This window comes from Panthera pardus, unplaced genomic scaffold (assembly GCF_024362965.1).
Source record: "Panthera pardus isolate Hobbes unplaced genomic scaffold, ASM2436296v1 HiC_scaffold_12, whole genome shotgun sequence".
Taxonomy (NCBI): Eukaryota; Metazoa; Chordata; class Mammalia; order Carnivora; family Felidae; genus Panthera; species Panthera pardus.
In genome coordinates, this window is record NW_026526677.1 from 45,306,273 (window position 1) to 45,333,391 (window position 27,119).

Below are 27,119 nucleotides of genomic sequence, written 5' to 3' on the forward strand. Positions count from 1 at the left end.
ATCAGTGCTAATGGTTTCGAGTCAGGGCTTGGAGGTGGCCTGGAAAAAGGCCATTTACACTCACCCGAACCCAGCCCAACACCTTTTTTACAGTTAGTCTCTATTACCAGTGAGTGATCCCTCATCCTCCCTCAACAGATAAATTACTACAAATGTACCCATAAATTAAAACGGTATCATTCAACGTGGAGGAGAGTGGCTGGAGCGCAATGAGACACTGACAGTCTCCTGGTAAAAACTACCTCATTCCAGACAAATACATGAAAATAATACTTTAATGAAAGGCATTCATCCTGTCCATATGCTTCCCCTAAAATGCTTGTAAAAAACTCAGAATTAAATAACATTAAGATACAAGAGGTAATAAGTGCACCTAAAAAAAGGTAAGTAGCATACGTGAGGCCTGCTTCCTGGAGTTCTAACCACGTCATCTCACGGGTAATTTTCAGGATAATTATCGTAAAAATACAATAAATACTATAATGGAAATATAGGGATTCATTTATTACTTTTTGGTTTACAAACAAAGGCACCCAATAATGCTTCTATTTACTTCTTATAAAAGATTATCAATTTACATTTAAAACAAAAAGCAAAAAAACCCTGAACGAGTTCCTATAGACACACACAAAAAAAGGGGAGAAATAAGATTATTTTCCTCCCTACTTCCAATCTTTATTACCATTTTTATACCATGTTTATACCATTCTTAAGTCAAAGAACACATTGCCATGCTTCTTTGTTGACTTTTAAAACATATTAATGTTGCCAAGTCAAATTTAAATATAGCCACAAATGATGTCACAATTGACAAACGCACAGAATTATAAGAATCAAGAGTGAAGAGAGGGGAAAGGCCCAAATGTTTTACAATATAGCTTTTTATCAAATGAATTACATGAAATGTCAAATTTATTAGGCTATCATGTTAAAAATGGAGCTCGTGTGAAAATATAATCAAACAAAACTAAAACTCTGTCTGACAAACGACATCAACAAAAATGATTTCCAAAATCTTTGAGTTAAGCTTAAGTCTAGCTGGTGGGGATTAACAACCTATGTATTCTTCACACTAATTTCAGAACTAAGTTCTACAATGATTTATTAATTCATTCATGAGTTTCTTCTGACAACAGAATTCTAAACACACAAAATTAATGCAGTGGCCTCAGCACCCGCCTAGCTAGCATTTCCCTACACTGGATTACAAGAACAATGCCATGGTTCAGAAGACATACCCCCCTCTGTACTTCACATGCCTGTCAAAGTTGGACCTGATTCTTTTGCAAGATACAAAGACACTTCATCTGATTCTAAGTATATCTGGCAGAGCACAAACATCATACAAATGTTAGCATGTTTTCAACCCATTACGGAAATGTATTTGGAGAGATGGAGTACTCAATGTATAGAGCATCTAGAGTTAATTATGGGCCACTTTAAATTAAAGGCATCATCATTTATTCCATTTTTAGACACTGTCACGGTCTCTCACGCCTTACACAAGGTATGGTCCTAGACCAGAGACTTAGTATCGTTTCAAAGAATATGAACATATATATATATATATATATATATATATATATATACACATACATACATATTTCTTTTAAAATAATGTTTAAAAGTTTTACTACAGAAAATCTGGCTTCACCATGGAAGCATTTTTCCTTCTCAAGATTACACACCTGCATGGAAGAAGGTGGTTTCCTTTACATTTAGGTTCTCACAATAACAAAATAAACTTCTTGCATTTAAATTGACAGAGAAAGTAAGATGTAAAGTTCTATGTAACTTTTTGTATTGTGAACTGACCTCATTAAACACATTCAAGATATACTGTTGATTTAAATATAGTACAACTTGATCAGCTAAATTCGAACATGTTATGCTGATCAATCTGTTAAACCAAACGTATGTTAAAACAGTAAGGACAGTTTACTACTATTAAGGTTTAAAGGTTTAAAGGGAATAATAATGTATCATTAAAATACACATTAATTTTCTTGCTATTACTTGTTTCTATAATGCATCTCTTTAAAACTACATGCAGAAAAAATAAATGATATCTCATTCAACAGTTTGCTACTTTAGGTGGTATGTAAATAAAGTCCTTTATTTAATTTTATACACGTTATTTTATGCACTATTTTATTTTTCTTGAAGGAATTCAGCTCTCAAGGTCAAAAGTTAGTATGTGTTTACACACATGTGAGAACATTTTCTTAATGTTAGGACTATCTGCAAATATATTCTTCCATAATAAAGCATTATCAGTTTTCACTGGAAAGACTGTATAAGCCTTAAAAGTCCTATTAATATAATGTACACAGGGAAGAGAGCACAAATATGGTGAATCCCTCCCCACCTGCACCCTTCTTTGCCAGTCTCAAGAAATCCTCCAGCTTCAAAACATGAACACAATTTCACAGGACTGATTTTTATTTGGTCATAATGTGGAGAAGAAAACTGTATTCGTCTTCTTTTTGACACTAATAGTCTTATTGAATTCGTTCTCATTTTCCTTCAAAAAATACATAGCATATGGTGATATGGATTCTCAAACTCATTAGATCCAGTAGGGCCTTTAGAATAACATATAGCCTTCTGATAATGGAAGCAACTGATTGCTTACAAAAAAATGATGTGCATCAGACCACTAATCAGAGAAAGGAAAATGAGAACATGTCTTTCACGTTGGAGACCACTTAGTAACTTACGAAATGATGTAAAAATAGTTTGGCTATAATTTTAACAAAACTAAAACCCACTTCAACTGATGAAAAAAACCAAACACTGAAGAATTAAATATCTACCAACTTAGCTATGTATTCCTGTCCAAATAAATGCTTTCCACTGCACTATATATTAGAATTAGAAACTCACTATATGTTAAGGCATATTTTAATCAATATGTTCCAGAATTGCACAGTTATACTGGTCAGTGTTCCTATTTCCCCATTCCTACCCTCACCCCACCCCTTGTCCCCAGGGATCAAAATGTTAAGTCATGGTTTTGGTGGCTATTGTAGATTTGAGCTGGCATAACCACAGTGTGTTCACTAGATTTTTGTAAGCATAAACATTAAAATGTTACATAAAATGTACCATACTGTACTCCACACTCTGATCTAAGATGGTTTAATGTCTTGACAAAAGGTGAGATGACTTAAGTACATTTTACATTTTGTGCATTTAGACCACCATATGCATAGATGTTCTAATGCTAAATTCTCGTCTTCAGTATCTCATAGTGCTGGATGCCCGGAAGTATGACAGAAACTTGTAACACAGACTAACCACAAAGTACCAGATGTTTCTTGCCATTTGTGATCTTGCAATAAAAATGCGCCAAATCAGGATCACAAGGATAGTATTGAAACCATACCGTATGTTCCTCAACCTGAAAAGCAAATCAAGAGACATATCAGACAATGTTTTCTAGAATAAAATATTGTTGGATGGCAGATAATCAATGCCCCGTTGCTGATCTCATCAAAGCTCAAATCCATTACGGTATAATGACTGCAGAGCAAGTCATTTTGAAATGTAGCAAGAAGAAACAAGTTTTCTTCCTCCACTCTACTGTCCAACTATTTGGTTCGGGAAGTTGCTATGACATATAGATCTCCTTGTGCTAGGCTAAGATTGGCCAATTGAAAAAGAGTTCTCAAAGAGTTTAAATATACAGATTGTGTATGAGCACCTATTCGTTTCTCCTTTTCTTTACTACCTTAATGCCCTTTCTACTTGTGGAACAATTCATCCATTTTGCTTTATGACCAGCTTTAATTCCAGTCTGAAAATAATAGCAACCCTAGAGATTGATACAAAACAGCATTGAAATACTTTTTTCAAATGATGACACCTAAAATCATCCACCCAGCTTAGAACTGAACTGAATTTCTATGAAAGAAAGTTATTATTTTAAATGCTAATTATGTTAAAACTATTTAATTCTAGAAACTATGTCTTTTTAAAAAAAAAATTTTTTTTAACGTTTATTTATTTTTGAGACAGAGAGAGACAGAGCACGAACAGGGGAGGGGCAGAGAGCGAGGGAGACACAGAATCGGAAACAGGCTCCAGGCTCCGAGCCATCAGCCCAGAGCGTGACACGGGGCTCGAACTCACAGACCGCGAGATCGTGGCCTGAGCTGAAGTCGGACGCTTAACCGACTGAGCCACCCAAGCGCCCCTAAAAACTATGTCTTTAAACATATTCCAAAAGTTTCACTTTCAGAGGATATTCCTTAAAAAAGGCATACTGAACATAGATGGGAAAGTGTAAAATATTCTGATAGAATTCTTCATTATTCCATATTTAACTTCATGTTTGTTATTGTACCACAAGTATAGATAGTGTCATTCTAGGATTAAAATGTCAGATTTATTGTTAATATACTTAAAACTGTAACCAGTGATATTAGTATTTTTTATGATAGGTTATATTTTATTTCAATAAACTTTGATATTTAGACCAAAGAAAAAAAGAGTTCAAATCCATTACTAATGTGAAACTTATTTAAAATTAACTAGAAGCCCTTAAATTAGAAAGTCTGCAAAAGTCAAACAAACCTGACCATGCAGTCCATCAAACACCACCTTACCTCTATCAACCATGAATAAAACAAAGATTTTTTATAACAAAAAAATTTGGGACACAAATTTATTCATTCAACAAGTATTACTGAGCATCTTTCTGTATGACCAGGACGAGGTATACTGTAGGTAAAACAGACATGCCCCTTCTGGAGCTTCCCATCTAATCTAAAAGGTTTGGGCATTATATACATCATCCTACAGACAAAAAAATAAAATATTTTTAAACATCTTTAGGTACTTCTAAGCTGTCAGACATGCAAATTCACTCCTTCACTTACAGCTGACACATTATCAAAGGCCAACTGGACAAATCCTCATCTATGAAAGAAGCATGGCATGGGTCCATATAGAAGGGCCCTCCCAGTCTCAAAGAGTAACATTAATGTTACTGTACTCATATTTCAAAACCTTTTTTATATTTTCAATGGTGTTAGAAAGGAATACAAATGTTCAGGTACGTAACAATTTAGATAAATTCCATTACCTTCAATAGACAATCCAAGATAGGACTATAATATACAAATGATGGTATAGACAAAAGAGCTCATGGGGCACCTGGGTGACTCAGTCAGTTAAGCGTCTGACCTGGGCTCAGGTCATGATCTCGCCAGTCTGTGAGTTCAAGTCGCTGCATTGGGTTCTCTGCTGACAGCTCAGAACCTGGAGCCTGCTTTGGATTCTATGTCTCCCTCTCTCTCTCTGCCCCTCCCCCAATCACACTCTGCATGTCTCTTTCTCTCAAAAATAAAAGAGCTTTGAATTAGGAGTCAAAAATCAGTATTCTAGTTTGCTCTGCTGCCTAATGCATATGACCTGCAAACACAACTTCCCTAAACCTCCATTTCCTCAACTATTTAACTAGCTGCCCTGCAAAGCCTCATAAAGTCAGCAGACCAAGAGGAATAATGTGAAAGTCTTGAAAGCTGTTTTATAAAAACACTACAAATAAAAGAGGTTACTATTGAAATTAACTACATCTCTGAATTATGGGTAACAGTGATTTTTCCTGTGTTTTGAGTTTTTTTAAACAATCAGTATATATTACTTTTATAATGAGACTAAAGGAATAATTATAACTCTTGTTTTAAAAACAAAGAAAAAATTCTATGCTGAATGATGTATTATTATATCGCTTTTCCTCTTCCAAAGATGTATTTGACAAAGGGAAAAAAAACAAAAGAAAAAACACAACACTTCAAATAAACTACCTCTAGTTTAAAATACATTTTTATTTTCTCCTAATATCTTTACTTCTTCAGTAGCAATACAAAGGAAGGAAATACAAAGGAAAATAGTGATTTTCAAAACTAAATTCCACCTGAACTTAGTGCTAAGGAACAGGATAAAGACAGTAAGTTTGAACAACCTTAGGCTAAATACTACCATAGTTCCAGTGCTAATGTAAGCACTTTTCCTAAATAAAATATTACACTAGCAATATACCAGCTCACCAAAAAATAAAATAAAATAAAATAAAATAAAATAAAATAAAATAAAATAAAATAAAAAACTGTGTGATAATTCATAAGGAAGACACGATGCAATCAAGCCCATGTAAAAAACTTACTTGTTCAGATGTTTTCTAGCTGCAGGGAGGCCAGACATTTCTTCATTCAATACATATTTCTTAGTTCCCATGCAGTAGTTCTCTATATATTCTGCCCAATGTAACTGCCGTACATCAATATTAAAGGTCTATAGAAACAAAACAACTATCAGTTTTTCTCTTGAATAACTTTTTCACAACTGGTCAAAAATTCATATTTTTTTTAAAGGCTAATTCCACATGACAAGATTACAAAATGTTTATAGTATTAACTTTTAAAATCTTACTGCTGTTCACAAAGAAGTTCTTAATCCCTATTTTATACCTCCCATGAAACACAGAAACATTTCAGGAGATAATCTGAAAGCTCATGTCAACATTCAAAGAGAAGTATATATGAAGTGTAAGGAAAAAGCAACCTTCTTTTTACACTAAAAAAAATTAAATCCCATTGTCCAAATAATCTATGTGTTCCTCACCACTTTATACACATATTAATATATTTCCAGTATTTCTTCCTGAACATCCTGCAAACCACATGTATTACCTTTCCTATAGAACAGTAATGACATCAAGAGAAAAAAAGACTTTATGAAAGCTAGCTTAGGAGTTTAGGTAACAGTAAGGAGCCCATCTGATGAAAAGGATAGATGAATCTAGAAAATAAAGCTTTACAAAAATGTTATTTTGTGACAAAATAAGAAGGCTATGCACTGCTCAGTGCTTCTCCATACACGATCAGATTATTTTTCAGAGTGAGAAACAGATTATTCACTATTTATCATCACTTATCTGAAAATATCAAGTTGCAGACCAAAAACAACTACCATAAATAAATCACTAAAGTAACACTGCACTAAATGGAGGCTCGATTTGGGGCGCCTGGGTGGCTTGGTCGGTTAAGCCTCCAACTTCGGCTCAGGTCATGGTCTCACGGTCCATGAGTTCGAGCCCCGCGTCGGGCTCTGTGCCCACAGCTCAGAGCCTGGAGCCTGTTTCAGATTCTGTGTCTCCCTCTCTCTCTGCCCCTCCCCTGTTCATGCTCTGTCTCTGTCTCAAAAATAAATAAATGTTAAAAAAAAAAAAAATTAAAAAAAAAAATAAATGGAGGCTCGATTTAAGATGGGAGAGATTATGAGACTATGTTAACTGGACTCCCTCAGGAAGAGTGAAAAAGAATGGAACAGAGACACCATCTGAGAAGACAACAGCTGGGAATTTTTATTTCCAAAATGATGATACATTAAGCCACAGATTCAAAACACACATACACCATACACATGCAAGTACCTGAGCATATCAAGAATAAAACTGTTGAAAGTCAAAGATGAAAATTTTGAAGACATCAGAAAAAGATGTTATGGGTTACCTCCGAAGGGACAACTATTAAACTGACACTTGACTTCCCAAAAGAAACAACAGAAGCCAAGAGACTATGAGAAGATGTCTTCCAGTGCTCAGAGAAAACTGCTAACACACAGTTCTATACAGTATAAACATCTTTGAAAAATAAAGATGTTTGCAGAAGAATAAAAACTGAGACAATGTGATATCAGCAGATGACTCACACTAGAGGAAGAAGCACACCAGAGGGTATTCTTTAAGCCAAATGAATAGGATTCTGGATTGGAAGTCTGGAGACGGAAGAAGAAATGAAGAGCCACAAAAGGCCAATTATGCTGGTAAATCTATGTGAATACTTAGTAGAGTGCAATTAAGAAAAATGGTGGTGAGGCATACAACACACATACAGAATTAAAATACGTAACAACAGCAGAAAAGTATTAGGCCTTGCATTCTCCAAAACAAAAGAAGTATCAATATTATATTAGTCTTTGATGAAGTGAGGAAGGATGCTGTAATCTTTAGAGAAACCTAGTAATACAACTGAAAAAGAGTATATTTTATGTAACTGATACAGATGGGGAAAATACAAAACTGTAAAAAATAACCTCAAAGAAAACAAACAAAAACTTAAGACAGGTAAGACAAATAGAATGCACTAAGCGTTAGATTTAAATCTGTTATCAAAAATTAAATTATGGATTAAATCCTCCAAATAAGGGTCCAAAATTGCCAAACTGAAAAAAGTAAAATACAGCAAAACTATATGCTGCTTATAAGAGGAATATCTGATAGCTAAGGATACAGAAAGGTGGAAATACAAGGACAGAGAAAGATATATTTCTACCAACAATGTATATAGGAACTCCCACTGGCCAACGCCTTACCAGAAGGGTAGGCTGTCAAGTTTTGCATTTTTGCAAACTGTCAAGGAGTAAATATCTCAGTCTAATTTCAGTTGGCATCTCCATTTTTATGAGTGAGGTTGAGTATCTTTTCCAATGGTTAATCATTTGCATTTACTTCTCTGTAAACTGTTCATCTCTAGCCCATTTTCAGTAGGACTGATGTTTTTTGCAATTTCTACACAAACTTTTTATGTAATACGAAATGCACGTTAACATCACATTGAGATACCACCATATACCCACCAAAGTGTCTAAAATTAAAAATTAAAATGAAAAGGTCAACTGTTGGGAGGATGCATATTAACAGGAACTCTTGTACACTGCCACACAAAATGTCAATCAGTACAACTACTTTGGAAAACTGTTTAGCATTATCAACTACGTTGAACATACAAATACCCTTTGACTGAGCTATTCTATTTCTAGATATATATCCTATATAAATGTGTGCACATGGCTCAAAGAAGAATTATTCCCAACAGCCAAAAACTGGAAATAACCCAAATATGTTATCAACAAAAGAAATGAAAAAATACTGTATGATACCATTTGTATAAAGTCAAAAATGAGTATACTATTTAATGTCAGAATTCAAGATAGTTGTTACTTTTGGAAGGTAGTTATTGGGAGGGGGCACAAGGGAAACTTCTGGGGACAAAAATATTCTATTTCTTCACCTGGATGGTCACTTTCTAATAATCCACTAGGCAGTATGCGTTGTGCACTGGGATGGGGACAAGGAAGATGGGAAGGGAGAACATAAGCAATCAGTAGAAGCCACAAATCTTTTAACCTGGGATTCTCTGCAGAACCCTGGTAACTGGGACCTTCTGTTTTGATGCTGCAGGCAAGGATGAAGATTGGCTATAAAGCCTATGGCCCCATCAGTTAAGGTGTCTTACAGAATATTGCTGCAAAAAGATAAAAATTCCCAAAGCTGTATCCTCAGAGCAAGGGTGAAAAAAAGAAGTAAACCCACCACACACAGAAGTGGGCAAAAAAAAAGTGCACACTCAATGCCTTTATCACGCACGACCAGTAACATGTACTAAATCTGCACTATCTAATATGGTAGCCACAAGCCACATGCATGTCTGGGAACTTTGAAAGTGATTGGTCTGAACTGAGATTTGCCGTGGAGTATAAAATGCACACAGGGTTTCAAAAGCTCAGTATAAAAAAATTGAAAGTATAATATCATATAAACAGTTGTTTAAATTTTCAGTGATTTTTAAATTTCTGTTTAAATTATATATTATTTTGGATATATTAAATAAAACATTAAAATTTTTTAATGTTTATTTTTGAGAGAGAGAGAGAGACAGACAGACAGAGCAGAGACAGACGGAAACACAGAATCCAAAGCAGGCTCCAAGCTCTGAGCTGTCAGCCCAGAGCCCGACGTGGGGCCTGAACTCATGAGATAAGAGATCATGACCTGAGCTGAAGTCAGACACTTAACCGACTAAGCCAGCCAGGCGCCCCAAAGTACTAAAATTTTTAAAGAAAGACGTGGAAAGAGAAAGGAAACTGCCCCTGGGAAGATGAAAAAGAAATCTCCTTTGAGAAACTATAAGCATGAACCAGCCTACTTAAGGCCCACATTCACTTGAGTTAGGCTAAAAACTAAATCAGATATCTGAAAGTGGTCCTGGCCTGTTAATGTCACCTGGCTAGTTAATGCTAATAATCACTCACTGGGCTACTGGCAGAAGCAAAGGCGAATCCTTATTGGAAAAGTGCAATTTCAACATATGCTTCAAAATATTTCCACAGAAATCCTCAAGGAATATGAATATACAGTCAAACAATAAGAAAAAAAACAAGGTGCCATGAGTGAGACCCAGCATAAACAACAGATGATCAGGTGTTACCATTGCACAGCCTTTAGAAGTTTGAATTATCAGACACAGAATTTAAAACAATTATGTTCACCATGTTTCAAGAAATGTAAGAGGGGTGTCTGGGTGGCTCAGTCAGTTGAGTGCCCGACTCTTGATTTTGGCTCAGGTCATGATTCCAGGGTTGTGGGATCAAGCCCTGCATCAGGCTCTGTACTGAGTGTGGAGCCTGCTTAGGATTCATTCTCTCTCTCTCTCTCTCTCTCTCTCTCTCTCTCTCTCCCTCTCTATGGCACCTAGGTTGCTCAGTTGGTAAAGCATACAACTTCAGCTCTGGTCATGATCTCATGGTTCACGAATTTGAGCCCTACATCAGGCTTTCTGCTGTCAGCACGGAGCCCACTTCAGATCTGCTGTCTGTCCCCCTCTTTCTACCCCTCCCTGGCTTACATGAGCTCTCGCTCTAAAATAAACATTTTTTTTTAATTAAAAAAAAAAAGATTCTGCCCCTCTCCCCCGCTTGCTCTAAAATAAAAATCAAAAAATAAAAAAGAGAAATAAAGGAACATCTGTAAGATCTGAAAAACAAATTGAATTTCTAAACATGAAAATCACTGAACCCCCTTATTCAACTGGGTGGCGCAGACAGGGCTGAAAGACTGCCACAGACCTTTAACCATTAGCTTTCCAGCCAGAAACAAAGAGATAAAATATGAGATAAAACTTAAAAGAGGAAAGAATGATGTAAAATATATTAAAATTTCACAAGAAGAGAATGGTGAAGAGGTGTATATATATACATATATATATATATATATATATTTTTTTTTTTTAAGTTTATTTATTTTTGAGAGAGAGAGAGAGAGAAAGAGATCATGCATGCGTGAGCAGGCGAGGAACAGAGAGAGAAGGAGAGAACCCAAGCGGACTCTTCTCTGACAGCGCAGAACTCAATGCGGGGCTCAAACTCAGGAACCGTGAGTTGATCACCTGAGCTGAAATCAAGAGTTGGATGTTTAACTGGCTGAGCTACCCAGGCATCCCAAAGAGGCCATATTTGAAGAAACAATAGCTAAGTATTGTCCTGAACTGCTAACACACTTCAAACTTCAGATCTGGGAAGCCCACTTGTGAAACAGGATACATTTTTAAAAATTATACCTAGACACATTCACAGTGAAACTGCAGGACACGAAAGAAAAACTCTGAAAAACAGACAGGAATAAGAGAGCACCTGTAATGCAGCAGCAAATTAGACTGATTTTTCAACAGCAACAACATAAGTGAAATATTAAAGGAATATAAAAAGAAAGTTATCCTTCATGTACTGAAATCATGTTACAGAAACAGTGAAATAAAGACATGCCAGGCAATCACAAACTGAGAGCTCACTACTAACAGACCGCCTACTAAATCATATTCTGGGATTCTGGATACATTTCAAACTGAAAGAAAAGGGTCCTAAAGAGAAGATCGAATAGCAAAGCTACTGGTAAATATTTAGTTAAATCTAAATACAACTAAACAAAGTCATATCTAATTACAGGGTTTCAATAGAGAACTAAAGTAATGTATAACTATGTAAATTAGTGGGGTGGTAATCACAGTTTAAACATTTTAAGGTCCTAAATATCATTAAAAAGAGGCTATAGAAATTGCTTAATTTAGACTTTGTTAGATATGTATGTTAAAATACCTAAGGTAACCTCAAAAAGAACACACACAAAGAGTTTAAGTTTCAAACGAACAGAGGGCGAAATGTAGAATGATAAGAAATTAAAGAATATATGAGGTAAAACAATTTCAGAGGGAAGGTTTTTTTCTCAAAATTCAAAGAAAACAAACTGAAGGAAAAATGCATAAAGAATTCTAGTTTCTCTTTGAATCTCACTAAAGGGAAAAAAAGAACCAACATTTCAATCATACTTTGAAAACATCTCTGCCACTCTCAAGTACTTACGTTATAAATTCTAAGATAAAGCAATTTTATTTTACCACCAACAATTATGATTGAAGCTTTAATGAAACACATATAAATAGGTCAAATGTCTTTCTTTTTGCATTAATGACTGGAAAATATCCAATTATTTCTCAGGTTGCTAACGGCTGTCCAATTAATATGCTATGTTTTCTAAAATAAAACAGAAAATACTTGCCTTTTTATCTTCAGGGTTTAGTTGATTCATCAACATATTGACATTGTCAGTATTCCAAACCCAAGAATTACTTGTGAAATATTCAAGAAACACCATAGCTTTGTGAAGACGAGTTATTGTTTTCATCATCCTGTATTATGAGAAAAATTGACAGATTCATAATTCGCATAGATTAGGAAAAATCTCATCACCACCCAAGATGCAGTTTCTATATTGAGATAGTAGCAATAAAATTATAATTCTGTAATTCATTCAGTAAGTGACCAAACCACCAGAGAATATTTCTGCATCTTGGAAGAACATTTTATAAATCCAAAATGAAAAAAAAAATTTTAAGCAGCAGCAAATGAATTTAATACTGCCTAAACAGAGTTCTACTGATATATAAAATTTTCATAGGAAATACAATACTTTAAGGTCAAATTTTCTTCTATAATCCTAAGCAAATAAATGGATTCAATTAGTATTCCCTTGTTCTTCGTTCCTTAAATCACATTTTAGTTTGGCTAAAATTACTAAGATTTCCTGTGAATTTATAACATAAGGAGTTATATTGTGATCTCCACTCTTCAGCATCATGGAGGCAAAGTACACAGAAATATTCGTTTGCCATTTGATCATCTCTCTCTACATACATTTTTAGAGTAATTTTCTCTTTAACACAGACAGGTATCACTCTTGATTGTCTGAATGTGCTGTGAAATCAATGACTGATGCTGAAAACTTTCTGAAATAGATATTCAAGATATTCACTTACCTCCCCAAATCCCCCATTATTCATCCTTACAGAAATATTTTTGTTTGGTATTTCTTGCTTGTTCCTTTTTAAAAAGGATGAGGGACCTTAATCTTTAAATCTGTCATTTTATAGATCGTGGCTCACTGTAAGTCACTGATATCACAACACTACCCAGAGCAGTAACATTTATACAGTAATAATTACCTATGGTAAGTAGGAAAAGGGAAGAAAGAACTTTTTGAAACAAAACACACACCAAAAATTCCTGACCTCTGATAAACAGAAAAATAGTTTGTGGAAAAATAAAAGAATTGTTTATATTCCCACAATAAGGATTAGCATTTACATAGTTTAGAAAGTCCCAAAATTAGGGGTTTTAGAAATGGAGAAAGTGGGAGAAAATTAGACCACCAGAAATGGAGGGAAAGTCAAAACAGCAATATTAGCTAAGCAATTCTGATGACATATTCAATACATTTAGAAAGAAACCCTGAATCCAGAATACTAAGAGAAATTGAGACAACATGGACTATGCAGAGAAAAACTGGTTCATGCAAGAAAAGAATTCCAAAATAAAACCTCCATCAAACACAAAAAGAATTATTGGGCATTGAAGGTTGTATTTGGACAGGGATAGCTCAGACAGATAGAAAGCACATGGCGGGGGAAAAAACAAGACATGCTGCTTTTAGAAAAGATTAGACCTTTTCTTTTTTCCCTAAAAAACAAAACAAAACAAAAAGATGTAACAGATCTGCAATTAAATCAATATCTACCATTACAACCAGTGTAGTATACTTGAATAACACACATACACATATTTACTTAACATCATTTTCCAACATACATCTTATTAACAAGTTTTTCTTCCTAATTTCTTTGTCACTGACAATTCTCACCTAGTCTTACCTTCAGTTTCACTCAAGTGACAAATTACCCTGCAACCATTCAGCCATTCAAAACATAATTATGATAAAAAATTTGGAGAGGGAGAAGGAAATCTGAAAGGCCATATATGTGTAAAGTTCACAGAATATTTATCAAGCAATAAAAGTACTGGATTGAATACTATGGGGATAAAAAGAAACTTGAAACCTTGCATAGTCACTCTTTGGTTAAAATGCCCTATGAGCAGATAGATGCCTGGGACTACATCGCCATGTATGTTCTGAGTATGTATTCTTTATTATGGCAACCTGCAAAAAATAGTCACAGTCCTTTAGGGTAGGGCTAGCTCTTCATGGTCATCTAGTCCAGGATTTCTCACCTTCACCATTACACACATCTTGGGCCAAATAATTCTTTGTGGGGGGCTGTCCTGTTCAGCACCTAATGGCCTCTACCCATTAGATACCAGTAGCATCCCTCCCCTAGGTATAGTAACAAAAAACGTCTCCAAATATTTTCAAATGTTCCTTGATGGAGATACTGCCCTCTATTAAGAATCACAAAGATGTGGGGCGCCTGGGTACCTCAGTCGGTTGAGCATCTGACTTTGGCTCAGGTCATGATCTCATGGTTCACGAGTTTGAGCCCCGCATCAGGCTCTGTGCTGACAGCTCTAAGCCTGGAGCCTGCTTCAGATTCTGTGTCTGCCTCTCTCTCTGCCCCTCCCCCACTCATGCTCTCTCTCTCTCTCTCTCTCTCTCTCTCAAAAATAAATAAACATTAAAAAAATTAAAAAAAGAATCACAAAGATGAAAAATATCAGACTCAATGAAGTTAAGCTAGAGAGAGTTAAAATAAATAACCAAAAAAATAAGGCTATGGAACCATTTTTTTAATATCATTTCTAAGAGTGATGAAATATCTACTGCATTTCAAGAGCTACAGTGAATAATTTATACTGCTTCTATTTGCAATAATGTCATGCATCCTACTCCCCAATGACTATTAACCAGGAAGCCTTAAGATGCATGTTTGATTTGTACTTTTTATAATTATGTTAAGATATATATGTAAGTTAGATTTTTATCTAGCTGACATGCAGAATAATGTAAACAAGTAGACACCACGAATGACATGATTAACATTACTGTAATAAAGAAGGAGGCACTATATTAAGGCCCCAATATAAGATATAAAGCCCACTGCCTTGCTCAGTAAATATCTGAACAAATTACATAATATGAATTATAAGACTTTGTACTTAACATTTATAAAATTGCCTAAATAAAAAACCTTTCTGGCTCTTGTTACTTTTAGACTATAAGCTCCTAGAGGTCAAGGATCATTCCTGCTTTGATACTTAGTCTTGCACGGGACAAACCTCAGTTAAGAAGATTCTTCACTTGATGTTTTCTATTTGGAGCAGACTTTAACTTCCAAAGGTGATTATATTACCTCCTATCCTACACGCTCACCTACAGTATCACCTTGACTATCGCTCCATCAAGAGGTAAAGGTAACGTATAACCAACAGAATGAGGTAAGAATGACACTATGTAACCTCCAAGGGTGGGTAAGAAAAAGTGAGAGAGCTTTCTGCCTTGTTCACTGGAATACTCATGCTTGAGGACTTCAGTTGCCATATATACCATTCAACTCCCTCTAAGGGTGCTGTGTTGTAGGAAGTCCAAATTAGTGCATGTGTAAAGACCGCACAGAAAGGCTCTGAAACCACATGATGTGAGAAAGATGCCCAGCCACTCTAGCTGCTCTGAACAATCCCTTTTCTTTACTACTCCCACAGTGTACCTGAGCCAGCCTCTATCTCTTGAAAGACCCTGAGCTAGAACCACCTACATAAAGCCTTCTAGAATTTCTGACCCACAGAAATCATGAGATAAATAAAATGATTGTTGTTTTAAGACACTAAGTCTGATGTCAATTATACTTCAAATGAAAAAAAAAAAAAAAGATTAGAAGTTTGAGGTGATTTGTCATGCAGCACAGGTAACAGAATAGATATGAGTACCAGGAAAGTATCAATACAATCAGTACTGGGAATGAGGGGCTACTAAAATAAACATCTAAAACATGTAGTATTGGCTTTAGGATCAAGTCGTAACAGAATCTGAAGGCCCTTGAGGAGACCACTAATGAAACCTGGAAGGACCAAGAAAAGAATGTTGGTGGGAACTTCAAAGAGCTTAAAGGAAGATGCTGGTGAGGGCTTAAAGGAAAGTGAGGAAAATATTGTTGTAAGTTAGAAGAACGAAAGTGTCACTTGTGGTAACATGAAAAATAAAAACCGTACCTAATAAACCTGATCTAGCTGAGAAGGTTTCCTCAAAAAGAACAAAGATGATCATTTAAAAAAATGAACTGAGTAGAATCTGGGAAGGAATGTAAAATGTCAGCCAGGAATCAGTTAAGAAAGAGCTTCCGAGGGGCGCCTGGGTAGGTCAGTCAGTTAAGCCTCCGACTCTTGATTTCGGCTCAGGTCACGATTTCACTGTTTATGAGTTTGAGCCCTGCATCAGGCCCTGCACTGTCAGTGCAGAGCGTGCTTGGGATTCTCTCTCTGCCCCTCCCCTGCTTGCACTCACTCTCAAAAAAAAAAAAAAAAGAAAAAGAAAAAGGCTTCTGAGCATAGATCAAATCCAGAAAGTAGATGTAAGACTCTTTAAGATCTCAGAAAGATCTAAAATAGTACCTCACAGAACCTTTCAGATAAACAAAAACTCACTCCAAATCTTAAAGACATGTCTCATAGAAACTCTACTGTTGAGGAGGCAGAATCTAAGAGTATTGTTCCATAGCAACCTCATAAGGAACTCAAGATAGAAAAAGGCATGTCCTAAAGAGTTCTGTGGGTATGGCTTTGATGTAATGGAGTAGACTGCTTTAAAATTAGATATACAGGAAATGTGTACAGTTTGAAAAAGAATCCTATCAGTTTACACTTAAAGGGACAGAGACTGTACTAAGTGAATAGAGGCCTCTGGATCAAGACTCAGCAAACCAGAGCTTAGGGGCCAAAGCCATCTGTTTTTATAAATAAAGTTTTATTGGAATATAGTCATGCTTATTCATTTACATATTGTTTATGGCTGCAGAGTTGAGTAGTTGCAAGCTGGAAGCTACATTTAACAGCAGAAGCGAGTAACAGCAACAGAAACTACATGGCCCTTTACAGAAAAAGTTTGCTGATCCCAGCCCTAGGGACTCACAACCTTTTATGGGCAACGAAGTAGGGTAAGAAGATGATTCAGTTGCAAACACAGGCCTTTTTTTTTTTTTTTTTTTTTTTTTTAATGAAAAAAGAAGGATGACTCAGAGGGCAGAGCCAAGAGCCTCAGAGAACAACCAGAGTAGGACTGAACCCTAATTAAGAAACCATCAAACATGCCTAGCTGGAATTCAAAACTGTTACAGACCAGTGATTGCGCAAAATCGTCCAGTCATTTTCCTATGCTTATCCATGTTGGGTGTGCAGGCAGCAGGTAACTTATCACTTTCATTCATAGGTTTTCAGACCAACACTTGAGGAACTGTACCTGCAAAACCACTCCTAAACAGCCTCATCTGCAACTGTGCCAGATTCAGCAGACCCAACAGTGGCTTCAAGCTGATGCAAGGAAGGTCTTGGTAGGGGGGGAAGAAATAAGCGTATCCTCCACAAGGGAGGAACATGAACTGTCGTGGCCAGGAGGCTGACCACAGCCAATTGCACTTTCCAAAATGGCTTCAACAATACCTTTCAACTCACTTGCTCAATTTTACATGATCTTGAACATTCTCTACATTCCCTTTCCTTGACTCTCAGAGGACATGTGACTGGCTTGTGACTTCAAGAATAAGTTGGTAGGTAGTGGTGCTGTATCATTTCCGTAGGTAGGTCAGAAGCACACGGCTTCGCCAGCCTGCTGAAATGCTTCTCCTTGAAGCCTTCGGTCACCAGATAAGCAGTTCATTTCCCCTAAGGCTACCACCAGTCCTTGAAAAGACACTATAGGAAGAGATCCTGCCGCCACTTTAAGAAGAGACAGTGATACAAGGTGCTCTGCTGCCTGCCCCCTTTCAGCCCCATCTGAATCTGACAATCCTGTGAAAGTCTCCCAAGCCAAAACTGTCCTGCGGATTCCCTCCTGAATTCCTGATCCTGAGAGAAACAATGAACTGAAAGAAATGATAAAATAACTTCTGTTGTTCTGGGCGCCTGGGTGGCCCAGTCGGTTGAGTGTCCGACTTCGGCTCAGGTCATGATCTTGCAGACCGTGAGTTCGAGCCCCGTGTGGGGCTCTGTGCTGACAGCTCAGAGCCTGGAGCCTGTTTCAGATTCTGTGTCTCCCTCTCTCTCGGACCCTCCCCCATTCATACTCTGTCTCTCTGTCTCAAAAATAAATAAACGTCAAAAAAAAAATTTAAAAATAAAAAATAACTTCTGCTGTTCTGAGCCACTAAGTTTGAGATGATATGTTATGTAGCAACACCTACTATAAAGGATTTAATAAATTTTGGCTATTCATTCATTTTTCAAGTTTACTAAGCCCCTTTTACTGTATCAGGCAGGCTTTGTTTTTACCCTGTTGTACTTTTGTGGACGTAGTTTTGACTTTTCTGCTCTAACGTGCAATAACCTTATTAATATCAAGCAAGCATGCAATGCCATCTCTCATAAATTTTACATTTGCTTTTTAGCCAGGAAAGAATGATGCCAATCATAAATATTGCATTTCGCAGATCATTCTAGAAAAACGTGAAAATAATTTTGATACACTTTGGATCTTTTTTCCATGAAGTATTTCTTTATCTAGTCTAAAGTTGTTCAACACCTCTCACATATTTCAATACTTAACATACTGGGTTAGGAACGTAACGGACAACTGAATCCACAGAAAAGCCCTACAAGTAACTCAGATCCTGATACACTATAACTGGCAGATACCTCACTTTTATTTTTTGACAGTTGATGGAAGATCTGGAATCAGCATCTTCTTTATACATAAATACTCAAATCCTGAACTCTCCAATCAAAGGCTCCACTGTAATGCCAATGTAGTTAAAAAAAATAAATATATTTGTGGTACATTTCACTATAATTCTGGTAAAGACAGTGGGAGGGGAGGACTTTAAGTCTGTGGGGTTTCAATAAGAAAGAAAAGAAGAAAGAAAGGCTATATAACAACCATAAGAACATAGAAAGTTTTTCATTTGTTAACTTTTGTTTTAAACTATGACATTCTCAATCTGGAAAATTAGTCAAAAACTGTAATTACCATATTATAAGCTGAATGGGCAGCTGAGATATTTCGAGCAATTAAATTTTTAGAAGCATTCTACGTTTTTTTCATATAAAACTCCACAATCCACTCAGAGCAAAATATTTCACCCTTAATCCCCTATAGACTCACCTCTAAGTTTTTAAGGGGGAGAGACGGGCTCAATTTCAGCTTATAATAACAATGACAACCTTGATGCTGGACATTTCCTCTATTATGGGATTTTGGAGGATCAATGGCCCAATAAAATGAGATCCACAGTCTCCCCAAATATCCTCAATTTCTAAGAAATGTCCTAGCGTCCTGATTGTGATTGTGATTATTCAGGTTAGTAATTCTAAAGGTAAAGCTCATGCTAGCAGACTTTTCGTCTCTCCAGCAAGCTTCCACCACCTTACCAATACATAGGTGTATTCACTGCTACTCCTCTTACCACGGTTTCTGACCTGTCAACCTGAGTGCAAGATCGAGCAATAATGCAGGTACTGTATGTCTGACACCCTTCCAATAATGAAGCAATAAGTTGTTGGAATACAACTTAATATTGGGGCGCCTGAATGCTTGGTTTAAAGGATTCATCTTGAAGGAATGATTTAGATAATATCCTGTAGGAAAAATAAGCGTCAGAGCATTTTGAATGTTATTTGCTATTCAGAAAAAAAGACCTAAAGTTAGACCTAAAATTCAGCACACGACAATAATTTATTATCCAAACTTTAGAATAAATTAGAGTGACAACACTACCTTCGCTTTTCTGACAAAGTCTTAAATTCAAGAGTCTTCTCATTCACAAAAGGCCATTAAGCCTTATCATAAGCATAAACAAATACAGAGTTAATTCATATGCATTTTAGTGTAAGCATGGGTTGTTTAACAGTCAGAGGAACAGATAAGACAGAGCCAGTCACCATTACCTTGGGCTTCTTCCAGTCATCCTGAGGTAGATATCATACAGGAATGCTGGGGCCTTATGGCTTACAGCAATCCAGTAATGATATAAAAGGTGATTGGAGGTTAGATTTACATTGGGCCGTCTGAAGGCCTGTTCGAGAGGATTCCTCTTGAAAGTGGAAATTACATGGTATTCTGAGGAAGAAAAGTTGTGTAACAGCTTTGATAATAACCATGTAATGAAGTTTTGAAAAACAAAAATCATGTTTTTACAAAGCAAAATATTTTACCAAAGATGTCAGAGTTCGCTCAATTAAAAAACAAACTTTTCTACTCTCGATAATAACTAAGAGAATATGGGTATCAGACTGCTGAGCTCGGGTGGTTTTAGGACTGCCGCTATTTATGAATTTTAATTAGATGAATGAATTTTTGCTAAAATTCACTCTTAAAAATCCTTTTAATGTTTTACCTATGTCAGTTTACAATGTCACTTTCTATATTTCACCTCTCACGATAGCTTCTTTCTTTCTGTTCCTCTTTCCAGATTCTTATTACTGTACTTACTTAAAAAAGAAAAGGAAAATCATCATCCTTTGCTTATGAATAATTAAGTTGCTCAAATTAACATACATCAACAAGCTTAAAACAACCCAAAATTAACTTCTGCTGTAATTTATTTAGTTAATACATTATCAACACAATCAAATCTATGATCTATGTTAATACTTTAATAGAAGTGTATATTGAGATATCCACTTAAAAATAACGTTCAACTTGATTTTTACTAAACTTTTACAACACAATGAGAGATTACCAAAAAAACCTAACTCATTTCAGTGTTTTAAAATTCTTAAAAGAATACTATTTAAATAATTATCCAAAAGTTAAAATCACCCTAGTTTTTTTTTTTTTTTCCTCATATGCCCTAATGGTCAATCTTTACATTGAAATAAAAATGCCACGGAAAAACCCTAGGACAAATGACATAAAGACTTACTTTAAAATCAAAATTGTTCTGCAAGGGTAACAAAAATCGTTCAATGAGAGGTAAAATAAGACCTATTACTAAATCAATGCCAAAAATATATTTTACTTTAAATTTGAAAACATAAACAACTAAAACATTATTCAATTTCAATAGGCTTTAAGTTATATTATTCCTAATTTAGAACAAGCAACACAGCATACATACTCCATGGATTTGTGAATTTAAACAGATTAATAAATGTCATAGAAAATATTCTGACAAAACGTATCCTTCTTGCTAACTCCTTAATTCATTACTCTTGGGGCAGCCAGCTAGCTCCTGTGATATAACAACTCTTGTAGTTGGAAGGGATATTGCCTTTGGATCAACAACATCAGGATTGAGAGCACCCACAAGGGAGGAAAAGAAGCCCTGTTTCATTGCCATGGGCATCTGTCAGGGTTGCCACAGACAGCAGCAGAAAAACAGACAAGGGTGGGCCAAGGAGGGAATATACTGCAGGATATTTTTTAATTTGTGAAGTACTGCTAAGGATCACAAAGCAGTACTGGCTAATGTGGCAACTAAAATAAGAATAAATTGCTAACTCAGTGGCTTTAATGCCTCACGGGTGTATTCTAACATAACAACTCAGTGAACATTTGAAGTTCTTTAAGATTTATTCTAACATTCAAAAACACAGGTAAAATCATACCAACTTCACCCCAGTGGAAAGGATTAGTGCTGCCTGTTGTGCAGTTATACACCATGATGTTTCTTGGTCTGCAAAGACAAAGATCAAAGTAATGAAACATAAAAAGAGGCTGGACTTATCCAATCGAAATCTTATACAATATTCAAGTAGGAAGAAATAAGGATGCTGGGTACCTTTTCTACATTGATTATTTTAAAAATTAACCTTAAAGGATTAATTTTTATGTCTGAAGGACTATATAAAACTACCCTTTTTTCCCTCCCCTACCAAAAAAAATTATTAAAAAAAATTGTTTTTCTTTTCATGTTTTTCTTGCTTATACTAGCAGGACTATCTGTTTTTAAATGTAACAAAAATGACAAACAACTACAGCTCGTCCTATCTCAGAGGCTCTAGTTTAAAAAACTTATGGGCTGAGTTCTCTTTTACCAGAAACAATATACACATATAATTATATCTCTCTTTTTCTGGAATATAAAATACGGGCTTAAAAAAAATAAGGCAGTTTATTTTATTTTATTTTTTTATTTTTTTAAATTTTTTTAATGTTTGTTTATTTTTGAGACAGAGACTGAGCATGAACGGGGGAGGGGCAGAGAGAGAGGGAGACACAGAATCGGAAGCAGACTCCAGGCTCTGAGCCATCAGCCCAGAGCCCGACGCGGGGCTCGAACTCCCGGACCGTGAGATCGTGACCTGAGCTGAAGTCGGACGCTTAACTGACTGAGCCACCCAGGCGCCCCAAGGCAGTTTATTGATTAGGGAAAAAATATATTAAGAGTTACCTGTAAATGCTACTACTCCCTTTTAAAAAGAGGCCTGAGTTGATTCAAGCTGCTCTAGTGTGCCATCTCCGAGAGTTTCAGATTTTTTATACATTGAGTTTACACCAAGTTTTAGTTTGGATTTAAAAAGCAACAGGGGATGGTAGGGTTTGGGGGTTTTCTCATTTTTAATCCCGAATGAACTTGTCCCATCCTGTAGGTAGTATATGAAAATTAACATTAATTCTTAATTATAGCTAATGGAACTACTTGCTATATTACCTGTGATTAAACCAGTTCTTGCAATTGGAAGTGGTAATACCTATACATATCAGTAAGGATTAATTAACATTAGTCATTAGCTCCATTTTCCCTGTACAATTACTACATATTTAACAAGTGACATTGTCACCTCATATACCTATTAACTCCGGAATACCAGGCTGCCGCAAGACTCGTGTTGACAACTACATCTACAGGAACAAGATCTGCAAGGGCATTGTTGGAGGCACGCATTGTTCGAAGAATTCCTTTCCCTGCCTTTGTTGAAATTAAAAAAAACACCTTAAGATATATAAGCCAGAATGCATATATAAGACATACAGAAAACAGAAAAATATGTAGAATATTAAATCAATCAAAAGATTTACTTACCGCAATAAAGAGACCACTTGGTCCATTAAAGTTATCAATCCATCCCTAATACAAAAGTTAAAAATAGAGTGAGCTTAGAAATATTATAAAACTAGAGATTTATTATTTGAAATCTACAACCCCATATGTATACTTAGCAGTTTTCTTCTAAAAACTAAAAGACTAGATTCAGGCCAGAATCTCTCTCTCCTTCCTAAACAAAAGCAGTCTGCCCTGAAGTCATTTTCAGAGAGTTACCTCCTCTTCCATTAATTAACTCTCTACAAAGAGAATTTTATAAAAAGGAGTTTATACTTGTCAAACATTTTAGCTAAATTAAACTTGCACAAGTTTGATTCTGTGCTATTTACTGAGGCAGCATCGCGAGATTAGGGGGAAAAGGGAAATCCTCCTCAGAATAAAACAGAGGAAAAGAGAACACTTGTCAAAGCAACAAAAGAGACTATACTTCCTATAATTATAGAGACCCAGATTTTTCCTAAATCAATTCATCTGTTAGTTTATATCATCTTACTCCAGGGATTCATAAATACCGTAATGTCCTGCTTTTCCACAGCAAATTATCATAGAAATGTCTTATACCTTTCTTAGCTTGTGATCTATACAGGGAGAAGCCTACACGTTGGAAGGCTTTCCTCTTTTTGGTACTAAAAAGCAAATGAAATAAAATAAGGTCCTGAATATTTTCAGTTCTATTGCCTTCACCTCCACAAGGGAAACTAATCAGTAAATAATTTTAAAAGCCAACAAATGTTGATGTGTCAGAGGCCAGTATCTTGTCAGTCACAAAGAAAACGCGTAAGGCAAGGTATGCTTTGACTCCAGACAATATCACAGCCTTTGATTTAATTTTTAGTTAAGATTTTTAAAATGTTTACCTGCATTTCTATATCCGTGGCATTACATTACAAATAAAAGTACCAAGAGAAGTGTCTCTATGAGAACAATTTTGCCACAGTAAGCCACGCACAGTAAATAACACCTGCTCTTATATCAAACAACTGCCAACTCTTTTTAAACAGAGACAAAACTTATAATTCTCAATTCCATTATTTACAAAGATTTCTAACAACTTACTGGAAAAGGTTCTTTCCAACTGGCACCAACAATCGATGGCCTTACAATCGCCACATTTAGCTTTGCTCCTTCTTGTTGTACAACATATTCTGCCAATGCTTTCGTGTATATGTATGTATTAGGTCTGTCTCCTATCAATTTTGGTGTGATATCATTTACCAGGCCATCATCCATCCACCTGGTTAACAAGGAAATTGCATGCAAAAATATTTTCAGATGTTTTACTATAAAATCAAAACCACTTAAGTTTGCATATTCAAACGTATCTGTTGCTCTGACTCAATTGATTTGACAACTTTTACTAAAAAAAAATAAATGGAAGTTAATCTTACTTTCATTAAACATCAACTACAAGTCCACATCTCCTATATACAATTTCTATATCCAAAAAGGTCTGAAAGCCACGAGTTCTTTCATAAATAATATGGTAGGTAGCAATAACTGATCTCAACTGATCTGTGGCCTTGTAAAAAATACCACTTAGGGTAAATATTCATACACTTCAAATATGTTTAATCAGGGGTACTATCCCAGATCTCATTATTTCATATTGCATAATACACAGAGATTATATTTCCTTTCTGAAGTCCAAATAAATTCCAAAATTTAGATTTCATATTAAGAATTATAGACCTGTATATAATGACCAAAACAGCATACATAATATGTTGCAATAAACAGTTGCAATGAACATACATTTACAATTAATATAAAAGACCTAGTGGTCTAAGTAGTTCATGTAAAGCACTAAAAACTATTATGTTCTCACCAGCGAGACTAACAAATACTAAAGTAAATGATCAAAATAAACTGAACCATGCTATAAAAATTCAACTAGCAACCTACTATGAAGTCACAAAATTCCTCCAATTCTCTCAATATCTCTGAAGAAAAGGTCCACTCTGATCCTATATAAAAGGAGGGTGATACACTAGGTGATACCCATGGTCTTTCCAATTCTCCATTTCCAATTCCATTATGTATGTACCTGTCTGCAAATACTCTTCCTTACTGTTTATAATGTTACACAGACTTGTACACTTAGTGTATTATCACACTCAAAAGATACCCTACTAACTGATGAGGAAGCACAAAACAGAAATTATTAAGGTAAGCTTTCTTCTGTATGTGGAAGTACTTTTTGTGTGTGGAAGAAAAAGAACCTAACAAAATTGAAGGGAGGCTGCTACTCAACTTAGGAACAATTCCACAGTGGAGAGGAGCCTTGAAAAATGGAACAGTTGCTACATTACAACAACAACAATAACAACAACAAACTGGCTAAACCAAGGAGACATTAGGCAGGAAGACTTATCACTGGGAGTTGAGTTCATAAAGCCAATCCATGAGTTACTCTAAAATTATCCGTTAGCTACATTTCTTTGTAAACAAAGAAAGGAGGTGCAGAATTAGAAGGTTACAAGCTCTTTCTCAGAAACTTAGATGTTTGGATACACCAATTGCTAAAAAGAGAAAAAGTAAAAAGCTTCATTAACTTCTACATTCAACTTCTCCCAGAGATATTAAACACTTCTGACTACTGACCTGTTGAGACCATGAGGTAAACATCTGGGACCATCTAAGAAATGGAGTTAGAAAACAGAAACCAGGGAATTACAAGAACGTCTTGGTAAGCTCTCATTCTTATTTTACTTATTTTCTTACAATCTGTCTGTTTCCTCACACTGATCAGCAGGAAAGCCTTAAAGAAAAAGACTTATTATGTGCTTATTTTAGGAGAAAACCTGGAGAAGCAATGAATACTCTATAGTGCCCTTTGGAAGAAGATAATATGAGAAAGCAGGGGACAATAACTGAAAGTGGATAGGATTTGGGGAACGAAAGAAGGCCTAAGGGAAACAGACAAGAAAAAAAAAGAAGCCCACAGGGTTATTATATGAGGATTAACAATTATGTTTAGATATGATGTACACGGGAATTTTCTATAATTCTAGTCCATTAAAGAAGAAAAGACCCTACTTTTTGTTTTTGCTCTGATTCTGTTTGTTTGTTTCACTTTATGAGAAAGCGCAGCCTGAAACAAATGAAATCCTGGCCATGCAGACTTTATCGTGGATGAGCTGTTCAGAGACCTTCCTCCAACCATCACACCTGGTCAAAAGTTCAAGCTCAACACTGACCTCACCATCAGTCATGCAGATATAAATCCATACAATAAGCAGCACAGAGTAGGTATGTAATAATTTGTTGAATAAGAAAGAGATAAATGTACACATACGCGTAGGTGGAGAGAGAGAAGAGAAGTGGAAAGAAAGAGAGAGAAACTGAAATAGACCAAGAGACACATATAAATAGATAAAACTTTGGCTCCAAAGTTTGGGGATCAAAGCAAGTGTGTATAAATTTAAAACAAACATACTCTAAAGAATCAATCAGTTTCTTGGGATCCACAGGAGGTGGATAGACTACTTCATCAATATGCTTTCGATTGCAGTAGGCATATGCTGTTGATACATGCATGAATACTTCCAGATTCTTCATTTGTTGTGCAAGGAGAATAAGCTGACGTGTAGCAATCACATTTAACTGAACAGCATCTCTGTAAAAGAAAAAGTAACAATGAAAAATTGGGAAGCTTTCCCAGTGAAAAATTCGAAAGGAACTGATTTCACCTGCTAAAAAAAAAATTAATTTCCATTAGGAAGACAGAGATTTTTGTTTCTTTACAACTGATCCCTTAGGTCTGATTTTGTGTATTTTATTTCAATATAAAGAGCATCC

General features: G+C 35.6%; 1 protein-coding gene across 4 annotated transcripts in view; it reads right to left on the minus strand.

Moving 5' to 3' along the window:
• Positions 1-257: 257 nt before the first annotated feature.
• The window catches only part of FAR1 (fatty acyl-CoA reductase 1), a 77,701-nt gene continuing 50,839 nt past the window's right edge, over positions 258-27,119 (minus strand). For 3 of the 4 annotated variants that reach the window (XM_019456382.2, XM_053899962.1, XM_019456383.2), the window contains 9 exons: positions 26,758-26,937; positions 24,378-24,555; positions 23,301-23,345; positions 23,068-23,186; positions 21,883-21,950; positions 20,221-20,392; positions 12,401-12,530; positions 6,173-6,300; positions 258-3,403 (listed from right to left, as the gene is read on the minus strand). In XM_019456382.2, coding sequence (XP_019311927.1) covers positions 3,241-3,403; positions 6,173-6,300; positions 12,401-12,530; positions 20,221-20,392; positions 21,883-21,950; positions 23,068-23,186; positions 23,301-23,345; positions 24,378-24,555; positions 26,758-26,937 — 1,183 coding nt within the window. In that variant the 3' untranslated portion in view covers positions 258-3,240. Of the gene's footprint in view, positions 3,404-6,172; positions 6,301-12,400; positions 12,531-19,739; positions 19,912-20,220; positions 20,393-21,882; positions 21,951-23,067; positions 23,187-23,300; positions 23,346-24,377; positions 24,556-26,757; positions 26,938-27,119 lie in introns of all 4 variants that reach the window. The other variant, XM_019456385.2, reaches the window with a different exon arrangement.